At 37.9% G+C, this 19,153-nt stretch overlaps 2 protein-coding genes across 3 annotated transcripts; one reads left to right on the forward strand and one right to left on the reverse strand.

The window, feature by feature from the left end:
* The first annotated feature begins 1,905 nt into the window (after window positions 1-1,905).
* On the forward strand, window positions 1,906-7,262 carry LOC103439011 (uncharacterized). 2 transcript variants are annotated; one of them, XM_008377555.4, is made up of 15 exons: window positions 1,906-2,509; window positions 2,594-2,652; window positions 2,918-3,808; window positions 3,906-3,966; window positions 4,064-4,126; window positions 4,422-4,485; window positions 4,570-4,663; window positions 4,824-4,907; window positions 5,037-5,126; window positions 5,240-5,267; window positions 5,508-6,038; window positions 6,113-6,174; window positions 6,369-6,478; window positions 6,569-6,656; window positions 6,902-7,262. In XM_008377555.4, the coding sequence occupies exons 1-15, from the start codon at window positions 2,107-2,109 to the stop codon at window positions 7,154-7,156; spliced, it is 2,883 nt and encodes a 960-aa protein (XP_008375777.3). In that variant the 5' UTR covers window positions 1,906-2,106; the 3' UTR covers window positions 7,157-7,262. The 2 variants fall into 2 exon arrangements, with proteins under 2 accessions (XP_008375777.3, XP_070681321.1); XM_070825220.1 differs by having other exon boundaries at window positions 1,912-2,509; window positions 5,604-6,038.
* LOC103439012 (uncharacterized) lies at window positions 7,201-10,825 on the reverse strand. Its single transcript, XM_008377556.4, has 5 exons — window positions 10,386-10,825; window positions 9,322-9,729; window positions 8,663-8,755; window positions 8,170-8,309; window positions 7,201-7,830 (listed from the first exon to the last, which is right to left on the reverse strand). Exons 1-5 carry the CDS (start codon window positions 10,764-10,766, stop codon window positions 7,380-7,382), a joined length of 1,473 nt encoding a protein of 490 aa, XP_008375778.3. The 5' UTR covers window positions 10,767-10,825; the 3' UTR covers window positions 7,201-7,379.
* Between the last annotated feature and the right edge of the window lie 8,328 nt (window positions 10,826-19,153).

Below are 19,153 nucleotides of genomic sequence, written 5' to 3' on the forward strand. Positions count from 1 at the left end.
AAATTTAAAAACTACAAATTAAATTTAAAAACTACAAATTAAATTTAAAAACAACATTAACTTGAATTTAAAAACTATAACAACTTAAATTTAATATCCATAATCAACATCATCCGCCATTGTAGGAGTACAGTCAGAGGTAAACAACTGCCGCCAGGTCATAATTTTTGTTTTTTTTTCCTATCAAAATAGGCATTACTCATTGGAGTGTAATTCGAAGTGTTCATTTCCATATTCTTATCATCCATCTCTTCTTGTATTTGTGTGACCCGTTCTTCATGCCTACTTTTCCTTTCTTTTGCCTCAAGGGCATTTTGCTCTGCTGTTAATTGCAATGAGGCCGCCATTTCATGTTGAGCGGCGTAATCATCATTTGCCTTGCCATTTTCCTTCAACCTTCGTGCCTTGTTTCGTCCTATAGCCCTAGGTATGAAACCTTCACCCGAAGACGAATTTTCTACCCTTATTTGTTGAATGGTTGGAGATCCATCTTCATCCATATCTGCAGCTGAGGATGCAATTCCGAACAGCAGCGTATGAGCTCTATGTGGTGGATCTTCAAATAACACCCACCTTTTACAAATTTCCCAACAATTGTGAAATTGAAAAGGTTTCAAACTGCTATCCATATACAATTCCTCTGCTTGGCGTACCTAGAAAAAAATTAAAGGAAATTAATTTATGAAATTAAATGTAATATAATTAAATATTTAAAATAAATTATGAAAACACTTACTTTGTCGTAGTAATTAACGCCGTTTTCATGTCTACTTGCAGCTGCTAACAATGCTTGATGCCATTTGTTCAAACTTGGTTGAAGATGTTTCTTCCATCTTGAAGAAAAATTCTCGTGGTTTCAAATATTCACTGAAGTTGTGCCTTAATAGAACTCTAAGTATTTTTTGGACACACGAGTCCAAACACCGTCATTTGTTTGACAATTCCCCCTACACTATCTTCCGACACCAATCTATAAGCCTTGCAAAGAGCTTCATCTTTTTTTTCAGGTCCAAGCCCTACTTTTCATTGCATACGATGCCATTTGAAAATTATTGAAAAAATTGAAGGATAGATTTTTGAAAGAGGAAAGAAAATATGAGAATTGAAATGGTGAAACTTTTGTGAGGAATGGTGAATGAATATTTAGGTATATATAGGGAAAAAAATAGAATTTTTGAGAATTAAAAAAAAAAGGCCCAAAAAACCTAAAAAAAAAATTTGAATCCAAAGGTAACTAGCACCAGCTAGCAACGACTAGTTGACATCAGTTAGCCGTTAGATTCAAATTTCTTTTTAAGCATTCCTATCAGTTATAACCGACATGATTAATGTTTTTTCTGGCCAGTCCCCAGCTAGTTGGTTGGGTGCATGCAGCCAGCCTTCCAGCCCTTTAACCTTTTCAAATTCCGTGGGGCCCTCTCAGATTCCACGAACCTTTTGACCTAACTCTCAATTGAAGACGATTTTTAAACTATTTTCGACCCTCTAGACCATTTTGTTGGAAATGACCTTAGCCGAGGCGGGAGGGGTACATTGGACTTGGATTGTCTGCCCTCCTAGTTGTGGTGCCCTTCCATGCCCTCCTATTTTGTGCGGTCACGGTTAAGTCACGTCAATATTTTATATTTTTATTATTTTTTATCTTATTATCTTATTAAAAAATTAATATAAAATATTGACGTGGCTTAATCGTGACCGCACAAAATAGGAGGGCATGGAAGGGGATCATAACTAAGAGGGCAGACAATCCAAGTCCGGGTACATTAGTGCAATTTCATTCCAACTTTGTGGCGGTTTCCTCCCGAGGTCAAGTCAAAAGAGCGCGAAAGCCTAAAATAATTCCAATTTCCCGCTTCTCTTCATCACTTCCATTAAAATTCTCTACTCTTTTTTAACCCAAAAATTAAAATAAAATTTACACTTCTTATTTTATTTTATTTTTAATTTTGTCATTACAAAATTTCTAATCCTGTTTGGTTGCGGAGAAAATGAGACAGAAAATCAGCTCCGCTTGAGCTGCTCCAAACGCCAGAGTCCACCACAAACTTGAAATGTTAGCTCTCAGCTCTCCAATTCAAACCGGAAATCGTTTAATCAAAGCCCGCCATGCCAGAGCACCACCTCACGAGCTCAGAGCAGCGGCAACAACAACCACCGCGACGGTTTACAAGAAGCGCGGTGGAGAGAGAAAAGACAGGGCACAATTGCTCCGTTCTGTCGACCATTGGCCACCCCGCTAGTCCGGAAGAACTTGCTTCGCGATGCCGATCATCCGATGCGACTGCAGACAGTGTTCCGAGGCTGTGCTCGATCCCTAACTCTCCAATTTATGTGGCGGATAAGGGACTAGTGTCAGCCGCGGCGGTTTCGGCTTCAGGGGAGTTCGTGCCCGATACAATGCGGAATGGTAATGTGAAGGCATACTCTAGGAAACGGAAAAGGCAGGTTTCGAACAATGCGAGGGTGCCGACGGCGGCGAAAAGGGGATTGCATTTACCAACAGAGAATGGTATGAAATTTTGTGTGTTTCAAATTTTGAATTTTCGTTGCTTTTATTGCAACTTATTAATTGAAAATTGAAATGATATATCAGGTGAAGCAGATGGAAAGTTGGGATGTTTGCCAAATGCTTCTAACTGCGATTTTCTTGAGGTAGTCTCATGTCTACTTTTAAATTCCTCGAAATCGTTAATCTTTTTGTCAAGACGATATTCTAAACTACTGTATTTCACGGGGGAGGGAAGTTTGAATTTGGGTGCAAGGGGCAGGCGCGATGTCTTAGTCAACTGACCTAACCGACGTGCACTAGAAGTTGTTATATGTTACCATTTTATTATGCCCTGTTGTAATTTCAACTTGGACTTGTATCTGTGTTTGTTGACTTTTGTTACTTTAACTGTCATGAAATTTCGAGCAGGGTAATTCAAATAACGAGAGAGCTTTGGTTCCCTTACCTCTTGATTTTAATCCTCCCGAGTCTTCAAGTTTTTGCATGACACATTTGGAACATCGGGAGGGCAATGCTGGTGTTCAGTCGAGCACTTTAATGCATGAAGAAAGCCCACCCGACGTACACCATAGTCTTCTCACAATTGGGACAGATTCTTGCAGCCTGAAGCCAGTTGAAGTTGATAGAGGTACAGCATGCTTCCTAGATGTGAAATTGCCTCCACAAAGTAGTAGTTATGATCGGAAACCATGCCAGGAAGCTGTGGCTGGCAACAGAAAATTAGAAAATGAAACTGATTATACTCCCACATTTTGCTTAGAGGATGACAAGCAAAGCAATATTGATGCTGGCATTCATGATACTCATTCGTGCAAAGCTTCAACGGATCAATTAATAGAAGATGCACAAACTCCGGCGGAAAATAATGTAGAGGAAGGTTTTCTTGAATTTGGGGCAGAAGCAGAAGCTGAAAATTTTGTTCTATCAGTGAAGCTTGGGGAAGCACTAGCAAGTTGCTTGGACTCTAGAAATGCTGTGAACATAACCTTGGACAAAGACCAGAGTATGAAAAAGGCAGAGTCTATGCCCGACCCCATATTAGCTGAATGCCCTTCCCCTAAGAAGCAGTTGGGAAAATCGTCGGGCAAATTGAAGGGCTTGTTCAAGAATTTTCCTTGCCAAGAACAAGTTCTCATGGAGTCATTAGAATATAATGAACTTGTTAACATTCCCAAACAGGAGAACCAGTGTAAAACTTATCAGAAATCTCGCTCTATAGAACCTAACTTGAAGAGTAGCAAGAAAAAGAACATACATGCAAAAGAAAACATGGTGGATACTACCTCTTTATCTCCACAGGTAAGTAGTATTATTGAACTGCTCCTTGTGCTTTTTTGGGATGGGTAGTTAAATGGAAGGATCTACATGATGTGTATTGGGTTTTTTGTTGGACCAGCTGGAGAAAATACAACTACCTCAGTTAGACAATTTTATCATAGAGGAAGAAGAAGGTTCAGGTATGCAGAATTTAGTTGTATGTCCTGTTTATAGATGAATTAAACGTTCAGACAATTTTTGTTGTTTTTCTGCCATTTATCACGCTCAATCATCCAGGTGGTTATGGCACTGTTTACCGGGCTAAGCGAAAGAATGATGGAAAAATATTTGCTATTAAATGTAAGCGAAACACATCTCCCACTTGCATTCTGTTCTTGACTGTTAGAGTTTCTTAAACAGATGTTTTCTATGATGCTGAATGATGAGAAATTTACAGCTTGTAAGATGGAAAACAATTAGAAATTATGAGAGAAGTCTTGTGAGCATTGTAGCTTACAAGAAAACCAAAATTACTTGCATGACTGTTTGAAAGCTTGTGAATTTCATTTTTGTTTTGACAATAAGCACTGAAGTCACTAAATACATGAGAATAAAGTTGCCATTATTGATGCTATATTTTTTGCTTACTCCTCAGATCCCCATGTCAAAGCTCATAAACACCATTTTGATACTGAGCGAAAAATGCTTGAGCGTTTTGGGTAAGTAATAAGATTTCATTTCAAAAAGAAATACCATATGCAAAATTGTAAACTAAAATTTTCTATTGAAACCAAATGATGCAGGGGTAGGAACTTCATTATAAAATATGAAGGTTCCTTCAGAAGTGGTGATAGTGAGTGCTTTATTTTGGAACATGTTGAGCATGACAGACCTGAGGTACTCATGAAATGCTTCAGTTCAGATTTTTGTATCAGGTTTACGTTGCAACCCCAGATTGATAAGTTGTGATCAAATTAAAACCTCTTTTAGCAAAAGTGAAGTGTTTGGAAGAACTATCTTTTTCAAAGCCTTATTCTAGTTTCATCTTAACTGGTAGGTGTTGAAGAAAGAAATAGATCTATACCAGCTCCAGTGGTATGGCTATTGCATGTTTAGAGCCCTTAATTGCTTACATCAGCAGGTAAGATTACTACGATTATCGCACATCTGTTTAATATTCTTCATGGATCCAATTTTTCGTTTTAAAAAATGATGAATGAAGGATACCAAATAACCTCAAGGATTTCTAAACTTCATTTTACGGTTACAGGATGTGGTGCACAGAGATGTTAAGCCTGGAAATTTCCTCTTCTCTCGTAGGCTAAACAAAGGTTACCTCATTGATTTCAACCTTGCTAAGGTTAGGATCTTGTATTGCTAGTGCTGCCCTGCTCGTGCAACTTTATTTCTTTATGCTTTCATTTTCAGTGAACAAATCTGATTGTTTGCAGTCTCTATTTTCTTGTTTCACAGCATTTACCGCAAAAGTACACAATTGGAAGTAAGTTGGTCTTTTAAGCTATTTTACAAGGTGTTGCCTGCGTCATATCTTATTGCAATAGCCATTACTCTGGGAAGTGCAAACACTAAAGCAGATGTCTCGACGTGCTTCCTTCCCAAATCACTCATCATCTGCATTCTGTTGTCTTTATCGTGCCTTTTTTTGGTGTAGTACATGCATTATGTTATGAAATTCATCTCACATTCATCTGATCAACTGATGGATCTCTACGTCTCTCAGGTAAATCAAAATCAAGTCCTCACGTGTCCTTTAGTCATGTCCCTCTCCCTCAATCTAAATCTGCTCTACTGAACGGAGAAAAAAAGTTTGTAACAGGTGATCTTACAGATACCAAATTAGGGCAAACAACAGATTCTAAGCGAACTCATGAGCCTCGTAAGGATGTAAGGAAGCGGGATAATGATGGTCCCTTGAAAATCTATCCTGATATGGGCGGTGGTAATAGATATAAAATCCAAGGTGCCGAGGGCTCAGGTATGACCTCTGCGAAGGATGTGATAAGCACCAGAACCCCATCTACAGAAAGGGCAAGGGAACCTCTGCCGTGCCTAGGTAGAAAAGAGTTGATCAGCCTGGTGCAGGATGCGGTTCTCGGTCCAAACCATGATGCAAAAAACACTCCTGCTTCCCAAAGGAAAAGGATTGCCGCCCCTCCAGGCAAGATTGACAATAAAATCATCTATACAAGTCCAATGTCTCTGCATTTTACTGGTGGCTCTGTATCCGCTGCCAAGTTATTGAAAAGCAAAGGTGTGTAAATGGATGGAATTTTTTCAAATAAGGATACTAGTAATGTGGCTGCTAACCGCTTCAGTTGTCTTTAGGTAATGGGAGACAAAAGAAAGAAGGTTCATGCGTCGGAACCAAGGGATTCCGTGCTCCAGAGGTGAGGTTTCCCCTTTGCCCTTATTTTTAGATGCTTTTCTGCTAACGCTGTTAATAAATGGGATCAAAGTTGAACGAAATTGAGTCAAAGTGAGGTTTTCACAGTGCGTCCTGTTTTTGAGGATGTCTTGCACACAGAATATCTCCTTGTGTCCTGTCTTTGCGAGTCTAATATTTGACTTCTCCATTTTTCAGGTGTTGTTGAGATCTTTGCATCAAGGCCCGAAGGTTGACGTCTGGTCAGCCGGAGTCACCCTCCTTTACCTGATCATGGGAAGAACTCCTTTTACCGGAGAACCGGAACAGTAAATCCTTAGGCTTATTACAAAAATAGGTCGTTACGTTTCCTTTTATGCTCATGTCCTTACTCACTGACGATATCCCAACCATGGCAGGAGTATAAAAGACATTGCAACGTTACGGGGCAGTGAAGATCTATGGGAAGTGGCCAAGCTGCACGACCGGGAATCCTCATTTCCAGTGGTATCTCTTTTGATTCGATTTTTTTTTTTTTTTTTGCTTCTTGTTTTCGGAACAGAAATACACTAAACACTGAGAACCGATACAACAAACACCTCCGAAAGATTCGAAATCAATAACGATTTACAACGAAGTTTTTCGTTGATTTCGTATACATGTTCAACACTGCGTTTCCTTGTTGTATGGTTGCCTTCCCATTGTTTAAGTTTCTGCTACATTGGAAATCAAGTTGTTTCCGATTTTCCCAGGAGTTGCTGGATATCAAATCCTTGCCGTCAATGAAGCTGCAAAGTTGGTGCAAGGCTCGGACAAAAAGAGGTCAGTTTTTCAGGCAAATTCCGAGATCGCTATTCGATCTTGTGGACAAGTGCCTGACGGTAAACCCAAGGCAGAGGATCAGCGCAGAGGAAGCTCTGCAGCATGAGTTCTTTGCCCCGTGCCATGAGAGCCTGATGAAGCAGAGAATGTTCAGGCGTGAGGTTATGAGCACCCAGAATGAGTAAAAATGTCAAAACATCAAATTTTAAAGGAAAGTTGTGCTGCACGATTATGTTGGAGTGCTAATAACAATTCCCTTTTGAATACCATCAATATGTAAATTTTCGAGCATTCAGTGTTGTTTCTTTCTTAATCTAGACTATGGAGATAATGTACAGCCAATTACTATAAAACCGGGGAAAAACAATTGAGAACGAAGAAACAGATCAAAACTGTTTCAAGAAAAGTTTACGCAGGTAGCGGATCAGACCACCGTCTTTTTACCTCTGACTTTGATCGGACCTCCTTGAGTTTCCCATCTACTCCATAATCCCTCTCCATAACAAGGTTGATCCCTTCATCAGAGTACCATCCGACTCCAATGCAAAGGATGCCATCCTTATTTACATCAACATAGGCAGTGACACCACCCGGCAGCCAAAGCATAGTCACATCTTGCATGTCTACCATCTCTTCTTCTCCGAAGTAAACTGGATTCCCAGGCAAGCTTCTCTTTTTTAGAGTTTCTGTGCAAAGATAGACATATGGAGTGCTATCGTTTTGAGCCATAGACATCTCATCGATCTCCTCACCAAATATTGGAGTGGCACTGACCTCAAATACCTTCCAGGATCCAGCCAGCTCCGATGGCTGGGTTCGTTTGCGCTGAGAAAAGGGTTTTAAATCCAACTCCTGGTCACTGTTTATGGTGCAATAGGCATCAAATGAGTTCTCCAGTGACAAAATTGACGACACAAATTACTTACTAGAAGAAATTCAAACTGTAGAAAAACCTAAACAATACAGAAGTGACAACTAGAAAAATGGACTTTCAACAAATGCTGAAGTAACAATAGAATAGAGATTTCAATTCCAATTGAAGGTCACAATATGCAAAAGCTTTATGGCGGTTAGAGTTGCCCAAACAGACTTTTAATAACATAAAGCGAATTCACGTTCCAATTAAATAGTACCAATGTATACAATTTATAACAAATGTCACAAACTTCAATGTGAAGTAAACTGCAGCTTATGATACCTTTGGTCATGAAGATTGGCAGGGCTATCCCACTGCTCTTCATAAACAGCTACTCTCATTATCTGTATGTTTGAACCACCGTTGCTGAATTCTATAGTATGAACAATACGAAGTCTCTTATGGCAACCTTTAACCAAGCACTAGACAAAAAAAGAGCAAGAAACTTAGTTTTTAAGTTAAACAAGAAATGTTCCATTTTTCTCAGCTTTAGTTTGCAAGACCATTTATACCAACCACTTTAGTAAAAGAAAAGGTATATTAATCAATTCCACAATTCAACTAACTAATCAGCGGGAGATCTTTACTCTATGCACAAGTTAATGATGTGCAATATTGGCTTTTTTATATTTTATACGGACATTGAAATTGCAAGTCCACAAAAACAAAACAATCACCCCCTGCTCATTGGCATGAATGAATGAAAACATGAATTTACCAAAATAGATTTACGCGTGACGCTGAAAATCAACCATGCATACCATGTAAAACTTACCTGTTCAAATTTGAAAGTTGGTGAAAGGTAATATTGAGAATCATCAACTTCACCAACCGGGATATCAACAGGGCCCCTTGAATAAGATCCATCCTGCACATTATCAATCAGAACATTAAATAGTTGCCATTAGTGTTCATTGGTAAAACAGAAAAAGAAAGACCCCTTATTTCTCTTTCATGAACTCATTGTTTAAAGGCAAGGGTGTTTCCAAGTAATAAAGGAATACACTGTTGAAAACTCTCAAAAAGCTACCTCGATGTTAAACAAGATTCACATTTATCAGACTCAATACTAAATAAGTTCTTAGTCATAGTGTATTTGTTGCAAAAGTTGAATACGTACTTTATCTTATAGGCCAAAAATTGATGAATCATACATTTTCTAAAATTCAACCTGAGGTCCATGGGACTACTGTAAAAATGGAATTATAACCCAATAAAAAAGAAGCAAGTAGTCACTTCAAACCTAAAATACATTTATAACTGCTTAAGCATTCTCTCAATAGCAAGAAATGATAATATAGAAATGCAAACAGCAAGAAAGTCCAAAAGTCTTAATCTGAAAACTAAAAATGTCATCGCTTGTTCTTGGTACCGTAGCACTAGCTTAGCATGCATTATGAAAAGTCACTGACGTAGGACAAGGATCAAGCATACCTCAAAGAAAACAAGACCAGGTTCCTTGCCCATGAGATCTTCTTCCATCACATCACTTCTTTCAAAGTTAAAAGACCCAAATTGAGGCAAAACACGATTTTTCCCACTTCTGTCAGCATAACTTTTGGGTAAAGCTGCATCTCCAACTTTATGCTGTGGTATTTCACCATAAGGGTTTAGAGTCACCCAATTAATCTTCCTCTGGATTTGAGATGTTGGCCCTCCAGACGAAGATGGAACATCCTCAATGCGGGAAACAGTATAGCAATCATATAGGTGCTCATTCCTGCTTCCGACTTCAATAGGTTCCATTTCAGCAGTGATGGGTGAAAAGACAGCTCCAACCCCCTTCCATATCCCACTGACGCTACTAGCAAATGTATTCCATGCTGGTCTTATTACAGGTTCCTGACAGGAAAAACCACCATTGAGTTAGGTTAACTTTAAGACACCAAAACCGCTGCCTCAAATTTCTGTATAGCAACCACCTACATGAATACCCATATTCTCACAAAATTTGCACAAATAATTTCCATTTTGTTTATTCAGAAAAATTTCACAAATGTTCTGATTGACGGCAATAAGTTGTGCAAATTTCCCAAGATGTGAAGGCAGAACTTCAAATATAGTTACTCCTAGAAAATTTGAAGCAGCATGAGTCTCGAGCACTCTCAAGAGTGCCAATTATCGTCGAATAAAAATCCTTCGTTTTACTTGATAACCAACAAGAAGTAGTAAACTAATGTTTTAGCTACTTCTTAATTCTACTTCTTTCAATTATCTCCGAATTCGAACACAACATATAAAAATTCATGACCAAATGCTGTAATGGAAAATATAGAAGCCACTACCAGAGCATGAGGTATTTTTTCTACCAAGTGCCCAATTCCCAACTGTCCTCATTACCATGTAGCCAATTTCCAACTCTAAACACTCAATTTTCTCTATTATTTTCCAGACATTTTCTCAGCAACCAAACAAAAAAAAAAAAAAAAACCAAACTCAATACCCCAAAAATAAAATACAATTAAGCAAACAAATAAACAATAAATATTTGAAAATACCTGAGTTTGAAGAACGGTCTCGACCTCCATTAACATAGCACCAGAGACCAACACACTTTTCCCGCCATCGCTCCTTTTGTCTCTTCTCCTCGGGCTTCCCCCTCTCCCCTTATCCTTCGCAGCGAGCTCGTTGTCAACGCTCCAGACATTTTCCGATTTTCCCTTCACATTGAGCAAGCCCCCGTCCCTGGCTCTGCCTCTGCTGTTGGATACTGGTTTCTTTTGGCACTGGGCAGCGACCTTCCGAGGGTATTTTGGGAAAGTGGAGGGCGGGAAGGAAAGAGAGGTGAAGAGGTTTTGGGCCGCCGCCGAAGAGAGTGTGTGGTTGAACCCCAAGTGGTGGTGAGTGGTGGTGGACAGGCGGAGCGACGGTGAGGGCATTTTGGGGATTTACGTTTTGTTTCAGAGAGAGGAAGGCGAAAATAGTGGGAGCGAGCGAGGGAGCAGGGGAAAATAGGGAAACGCATGAATTTGGGTTGGACTGGATTGGGCCTGATCAAGTTTTCTTCCGGATCATAAGCACTGAGCCCAACAGGGATACCGAATCAAAGATGCCAAAACTTAAGGGCCCGTGTATAACGTTTTATAAAGAGATATTATATTCACATCACAAATTACTTCTCCCAGACCTTTTTATTATTTTTAATATTTTTAATATTTTTTTTATATTTTACGCACCACTAACAATTAATAGAAAAATATTAAAAAGTTAAAAGGGTGCGGACGAAATAATTTAGGACGTGTAAATATAATCTCCCTGAAAACAACTCATACATTTTTCATTATGATGTAACTGGTAGTTTAATCCAAGAATGATTGTTTTAGTTAATTCAAAATGTCTTGATTTACTACTTTAGCCCTTAATAATTCACAATTGTAATTTTTGGCATTTGAATGTTTCACCCTTTATATATAGAGATAAAGATGAATTTTGCGTAAGACTATGACTTGTCGATAGTAAAGAAAGACCTTACACATGAGAAGCCAAGCAGTATTCCTTCATTTTTATTATTAAAAAAAAAAAAAAGACGAAATCTTAAGAGTTGCAAGATCCTAAATGTAACCCAAAACAAAAAGGCTAAAAGTACAAGTAAATTTTCAAACTATGATATCAAATCAGCCGTGAATGCTTTAATCCTGTTTGGATGATGGACTTTTAAAGTTGTAAACTCAATGTTAAAAATGACCTGCAAAACACAATCAACAAACTACTCAAGCATACACTACAAAGACACGAGACAAATGAACTATCAAAATGACACCTTAAAAGTTTTCTAAGACAACCTCCAACTTACATGCATAAAAAAATTACCATTACACGGTAATACTAGAGGCTATAAAGTTTTTTCTTTTAGAAGTAAGCAAAGGGTTGGATTTTCAAACCATATAGCTGAGTCTATAGTTCCATAAAAAGCATAGGTCTCTCTCTCTTTCAGCACATCCAGGATTAGATAAAGGTACTTGTTCACTAACTAAACCAAATCCAGTCATATCATGTGCATAAAAAAAGAATTTATAATTGCAATTAGTGGAATTTAGAGATTAGAATTAGATTAGATGGGTTTGTTGCTATCAAGGTGGTAAATTAAATTTATAGATAAACAAATCCATGCTTTAATTTGGTTCTTTATAGACCACTCCACCTTTTTAACATAGTGTGGCTCCACAATGTGTTGTGCATGGTGATGGATGATCTTTGGTTATATGTCATTTATTATATGCCCTAAATAAGGTAATTAATTTTAAAGAAGATGTCATATTTGTTATTTTAACTTGCATGATACTCAATCAAAGAATTGTTTATTACAAGACGGTGTGACAGGTAAAGCAATTATGAAAGAAATTAATTTTGCTACCTTGTGTTCACACCATTCAACAAGAAATTTTTGTATAAATAAACTATATTATCACATAGTGTTATAGTGTTATCAATTTACATGCTAATATATGTAGACGATATGATTGATACGTCAATTTTTAGAATACAACAACAACAAAGCCTTATCTCACTCAATGGGATCAGCTAGATGTATCCTAGAATACCATTGCGCTCGGTTTTATGCCATTTCTTCTGTTAGATCTAAGCAGTCCAAGTCTTTTCTTAGAGTCTCTTTCCAAGTCATCCTAAGTCTTTCCCTACCCCTTTAACCCCGAGCCTCTTCTCGTAATTGTGGATGCAAATTTCCGCCTTCTTTTGATTGGCGAATCTACACCTGCAAAACAATCAACACCTTGATCAAAGACCAAAAGCCTCACACGCCCACGATGAGAGGGGGTTTGGGCAAAGGACCTCTAATGCTTAAGTCATAAACTTTGAGAGAATGAGTGTTTGGCTTTTTCTATATGGTGAAAGGCTTTTTCTAGGGTAGCTAAAGCTTCACGAATTTTGGAGATAAAATGGGTATTTATAAGAGAGAAGAGGAGTAAGGGCCGGCCCTAGGGTTGTGTTTAAGTGGGAATATTCCAAGATATTTGTGTAAATAATATCTTGGAGTAATTAGGTAAATATCCTAAATAAATGGAATTAGGACTACTTACTTGAAAGAAGTCTTATCTGATTAGGAAAATATCCTCATTTCTAATCTTGTTCTTTCTTGTGTGCCCACACATCCAACGAAGCATTCTCATCTATGCTACACTCATTTGGTGTACTTGTTAATGCTTCACCGCCCAACATTCTATGCCATAAAGCATTATTAACCTTATTGCCGTCCTATAAAATTTTCCCTTAAGCTTTAGTGGCATACGACGGTTGCACAACACACCCGATGCACTCTTCCACTTCATCCATCTATCTTGTATTATGTGATTGAGGTCTCCATCCAATTCTCCGTCCTTTTGCAAGATAGATCCAAGATAGCGAAAGTGTTCGCTCTTTGGCACTTCTTGATCTCCAATCTCACCCCTAACTCATTTGCACCTCTGCTCCCACTGAACTTGCACTTTGTATACTCTGTCTTTGACCTACTTAGGCAAAGTCCTTTAGATTCCAACACTCTCCCCCCCTTCAAAGGTTAAGCTTTGCATTTACTCCCTCCTAAGTTTCATCTATCAATACTATATCGTCTGCGAAAATCATACTCCAAGAAATATCATCTTGGATATGTCACATTAACTCATCCATTACCAATGCAAAAGGATATATGGGAAAGCATTAATGTAACCCTACAATTATGGGAAAGTTTTCAGTTTGTCCTTCATGAGTTCTTACAGTAGTCCTTACTTCATCATACATATCCTTTATAACTTGGATATATGTTACTCGTACTCAATTTTTTTTTTATAAAATCCTCCAAAGAATATCCGTTGGGACCCCTATCATACATCAATTTTTAGAATACATAATAAAAATAAATACACATGCTATAATTTGTGTAGAATAATAACATTAATTGAATGTCTACAAATTACTGTGGAGGAACATTTGAGCCCTTGAGGGAGGATGATTCTCTCCCCTCCTAATCTCTCTCCCCTTCCCTTCCCTCCTACTTGAATAGTTACGGTTAAGCCACGTCAACATCTTATATTGATTTTTTTTATAAAGACAATAAGACAAAAAACAAAGTGTGAGAAGAGGGGAAGGAAGAGGATGTGAATAAGAGGGGAGAGAATCCTACTCCGCCTTTGAAGGCACCTCAGGAACAAAAGAAATGTCATAATTGACAACTCATAAAGCTCTTTGTCCATTAATGAGTCGTGACCTATAAAGATGGTTTGGCCAGTAAATAGAAATAGTGGAACAATTCTGAAAGAAATGGGCGATACATACATATCTATGATTGAATTATATTGGGTGGTACCTGAAAAGGGAAACACCTTTTTATGCTTTTGCTCTCTTCCAGAAGGATATTCTCTATCTTTAAAATAATCCTTTATTATTTCCCAACATATATCATATATAGAGAGATTATGAAGCCCATTTTTTGGAGAACAACTTGTATTGCACACATACACCGTGGCGATAACGTTCCGTATTAATTTTATAAAGATATATGGAGAAAGAATAACACGTATTCATGTATTATTAGTAAAGAACGTTACTGTAACAATATACTTATGCCATATAAATTCTTATACATTTCATGATGTAATTATAAAATTATATTCATTCTTCTCCAATCATGCTTTTATGCCCAAAGGGGCTTTTGGCCCTTTTGGTTTAATGTGTAAACATAGATTGGTCTGGTTTCTGAGGAAGTATGGTCAGTGTCCTCGATTCAAACTCCACCACAATAACAATGGCCAATACATGAAGGAAATTATCTTATTGCATGCGGTGGTAGGAGATATATTTGAGTGTGTCAGAATACGGCTTAGTACATCAAGTGTCATAATATAATTGGTTAGATTTTTTTTTAAGTTTCTAATCAATTGTATTATTACACTTGATGTACCGGACCGTTTTCCTAACACACTGAAATATCTTCACAGTTATAGAGTGGCCTGAGAAGACATGGGTCAATGATGATAAATTGTTTTTTTATTTCTGACAGACACCTTTTTTATATTATATAATAGGGTGAAGTACCAATTTAGTCCCTGAACTATCACCTTAGTGAAAATTAGGTCCTTGAATTATCTTTTCGATAAAATAAGTCTCCAAATTCATTAAAAATTTAGTCCCTGAACTATCACCTTAGTGAAAAAGTGTGTCAAGTGAATTATTTTTTATATTATATAATTGTCGGATTTTTATAATTCAATGATTGATTTTTCTTAAAAACTAGTAACGCAGGCTTGTAAGTAATTAGAACATTACAATAATTAATTATATAATTGTTAAAGAAATAGAAAACTTCCTTTGTAAGTTTTCTTATTGCATTAACTGAATGATGAATTACACAGTGTGTTGGTATATATAGCTTTTTGACTATTTACATAGATACCCCCTAACTGCCCTAACTAATTACAACAGTAACCACAACTAATTACATTTAGTTTTAACATTAACTGGAATGGATGACTTGTCATTCTCCCTAATACACCCCCCTCAAGCAAGAAGGGGAATCAGACATGATTCCAATTGGAAGCTTGGAACATAGATAGTTGAATATGTTTTTAGATAGGGCCTTGGTGTGAAGGTCAACTAATTGGTCTTCACTACAAATAAACTGCACTTTGAGAAGATTTGCCAGAACCAATTCTCAAATGTAGGGATAGTCAATCTCAACATGCTTTGTTCTAGCATGAAAAAATTGGATTGGATGTTAAGGATATAGGTGAGATGTTGTCACACCAAAGTGTAGGCAGTGTAGATAGAGAGAAGTGAAGATCTTTGAGAATCTTGCAAACCCAAGTCATTTCTGCAGCTGTGTGAGCTAAGGAGCAATATTCAGCTTATGTAGATGACCGAGCAACAGTGCTTTGTTTCTTGGCACTCTAGCTAATTAGATTAGAGCCTAGGAACATGTAATAGCCACTGGTTGCCGATCAAATGTTCAGCCAGCCTAATCAATATCAGAATATGTTGAAAGATGAACATGACCCTTTGTGAACCACAAACCATGAGAAATAGAGCCTTTAAGATACCTAAGAACTCTTTTAGCTGCCTGAAGATGTTGTTCCCTGGGAGCATGCATGAATTGACATATCTGATTCACAGCAAAAGAAAGATATGGCCTAGACCAAGTTAGATATTGTAAACCACCAACAATTGAACGATATTCGGTAGGATTGGACAAGAAAGGCCCATTGTGATCTAATTTCTTGGATCCAAAGGGAGTGCAACAAGGTTTTGCACCCTCGATGTTTGTTTTCTTGAGAAGATCCAGTAAGTACTTGGTTTGGTGGAGAAATATGCCCTGTGAAGATATGTGTACCTTTAATCCCAGGAAATAGTGTAGAGGACCAAGGTCTTTCACTGGAAATTTGGCACTGAGTTGTTGAACAAAGTTGAGAATTGGGTCCAGTGACAATAATATTGTCAACATAGACAAGGACAATTACCAATTGATGACCATTGAGAACAAACAAAGAAGCATAAGAGGAGGATTGTTTGAACCCAAGAGATTGAAAAGCTTGATACAACTTATCAAACCAAGCTTGAGGAGCCTGTTTGAGGCCATACAAAGATTTTCTCAGTTAACAGACATAATTAGGATATAGAGGATCAACAAAACCAGGGGATTGTTGCATGTAGACATCATCTTTTAAATCTCCATGAAGGAAGGCATTACTAATGTCCAATTGGTTAAGAAACCAATTATATTGAATAACTAGGGTAAGAAGTATCCGAATTGTAACCGGTTTGGCAATCGGACTATAAGTTTCTTGAAAATCAATACCTTCATGTTGATAGAAGCCCTTTGTTACAAGTCGGGCTTTATATCGATCAACAGTGCCATCGAGATTTTTCTTAATTCTGAAAACCCGCTTGCAGCCTAGTATGTTTTGAGAAGGATGAGAGGGAACTAGGAACCAAGTACCAGTGGACAACAAGGCATTTTATTCATTTTGCATGGCCTTTTTCCAGTGAGCATGCTTGGAAGCTTGCAAATATGTAGTAGGAACATAGTCAATATCAATTGGAAGTGGGTGCTTTGTTGCTGAATATGCTTTTAATTATATATGTCAGCCTTAGATCTTGTAATCATAGGATAGGAATTAACTGGAATAAGAGGATGACTTGGTTGAGTTGATAACAAAGAGGAATGTTCTGAAGTGTGAACAGAACTGGACGAATTGTCTACTAAAATGGTTTCAATGGAGGAGGAAGGTTGAGTAATGGGAATAGGCACATAAGCACAAGATGGTGATGAAGATGAAGGATTAGAAGTAGTGGAAATATGTTTACTAAATTGGAGATCTAGAGAGGATGAACATGGTGTTGATGAAGATGAATGACTATTATCTAAACATGGTGGTTTCTGAAGAGGGAAAGACTGAAATGGATAAGTACTTTCATCAAATACAACATGGCGGGAGATGTAAATTTGATTGGTAATAGGATCAAGACACCTATAGCCTTTGTGTTGAAGACTATATCCCAAAAAGGCACAACTTTTGCTCTTGGGATCTAATTTGCTACGAATACAAGGTTTGAGCCAAGGAAAGCATTGGCAGCCAAACACTTTAAGTTTAGAGTAGTCAGGATGATGATGAAATAGCAATTCCCAAGGTGATTGTGAAATTCTAGAGATGGGAAGTCGATTGATAAGGTATATGGCAATGGAGAATGCTTTTACCCAAAAGATATGAGGGACATGGGAGGCAACTAGCAAAGTTCGAGCTGTCTCAACAAGATGCCTATGCTTTCTCTCTGCACAACCGTTTTGTTCAGGAGTATGGGGACAGCTGAAATGATGGAGAATGCCATGTTTATTCAGATATGATGCAAAAGAATTACTAGTGAATTCACCCCCTGAATCTGAACGCAAAACTTTGATTTTATTCCCAAGTAAATTTTCTATAACACTTGAAGACAAGAAATGTAGAGAATACATCCGACTTTGATTTCAAAGGAAAGAACCAACTATATTTGCTAAAGTCATCAACAATCAGCAAGTAATATAGAAGACCACTATTGGATTTGACTAAGGCAGGTCCCCACAGATCACAGTGCAATAGTTGAAGACTTTGAGTTGTTGAGGAAGAAGCTGCTTTAAACGAAAGCTTATGATTCTTTGCAAGTGCACAGTCTGAACAAAAGAAATCCACAGTAGACTTACCTTGTAAGGCAAGATTATTAGTTGATATTACCCTTCAAAAAATAGAGGAGGAATGATGACCTAAGCGCTTGTGTCAAATTTTAACATGAGCTTTAATACAGAGTAAGCAGATAAGAGTTGCTGGAACTTTCAAGAGGATAGAAGTCATCTCTAATCGGTCCCCATAAAAGCATCTTCCCCGAAATACGATCCTTGACAGTGGATCCATAAGGGTCAAGTGTTAATGTATTATCCTTAAGGAACTGATAAGCAGATAAGAGATTATGCTTCATGTGAGGAACATGTAAAACATTTCTCAATTGAAAAGACACATGAGGAGTGTTAAGAGAAGATAAACCAACATGAAGAATGGGCAAACCTTTACCATCTCCAATATACACTTTATCCTCGCCGAGGTAGGGAGTAGGAGAGGTAATGTTGGCAACATCATTGGTGATATGAGAGGTTGCACCTGAATCAATTAACCAAGGCTGAGATGATTTTGTAGAATGTTGTGCACACATGGCAGCGAGTTTAGCTGGAGGAATACAACCACAGATGTCCGGATTCATACGATCAAAACAGTCAATTGCCTCATGACTGGTAGAACCACAGATTTGACAAGAAACTTTGAAGTGAGAGGAGCCTTGATTGGTGTGAGAGCCTTGATAACCTCGATTGCCACGATTGTTACTGAATGAACCATGATTTCCTCGATTACCTCGATTAGAAAAGAAATGTCCCCTAATGTTCCTGCCACGATTGGAGTTGAACCGAGATGCAAAATGAAGAGGTTGATTCTGGGCAGCAAATGCAGATGGAGTAGGGAGTAGAAGAGGCTGAGTTTACACCGAGACAGCCTGGAAGGGTTCAGTGTTAGGGGATGAACTGACATTTTTGCGTCTGGCCATAGACAATTCTTTTGTAAGTAGGAGACCATGAAGTTCATCAAGGTAGAGGACAATCGAAGCATGATAGAGTCTATGAAGGACTCAAATTCATCAATCAAGCCGTGTAGTATGGCTGCGATATGATCTCTAGAAACACCGGTAGCTTGCAAGGAATCTACAATTTCCTTGATTTCTTAAAGATATTCAGAGATGGAATGAAAACCTTTCTGAA

The sequence above is a fragment of the Malus domestica genome, chromosome 07 (assembly GCF_042453785.1).
Source record: "Malus domestica chromosome 07, GDT2T_hap1".
In the NCBI taxonomy this organism is placed as follows: Eukaryota; Viridiplantae; Streptophyta; class Magnoliopsida; order Rosales; family Rosaceae; genus Malus; species Malus domestica.

Excerpts from the sequence above, each read along its gene's own strand:
- LOC103439011 (XM_008377555.4), top strand. The coding sequence starts at position 2,107 with ATGCCAGAGCACCACCTCACGAGCTCAGAGCAGCGGCAACAACAACCA. Across the intron at positions 5,127-5,239 it reads TTGATTTCAACCTTGCTAAG|CATTTACCGCAAAAGTACAC; the intron begins GTTAGGATCTTG and ends CTTGTTTCACAG. Across the intron at positions 6,657-6,901 it reads GGGAATCCTCATTTCCAGTG|GAGTTGCTGGATATCAAATC; the intron begins GTATCTCTTTTG and ends CGATTTTCCCAG.
- LOC103439012 (XM_008377556.4), bottom strand. The coding sequence starts at position 10,766 with ATGCCCTCACCGTCGCTCCGCCTGTCCACCACCACTCACCACCACTTG. Across the intron at positions 8,756-9,321 it reads CTGGTCTTGTTTTCTTTGAG|GATGGATCTTATTCAAGGGG; the intron begins GTATGCTTGATC and ends GATAATGTGCAG. Across the intron at positions 8,310-8,662 it reads CAACTTTCAAATTTGAACAG|TGCTTGGTTAAAGGTTGCCA; the intron begins GTAAGTTTTACA and ends TTTTTTGTCTAG.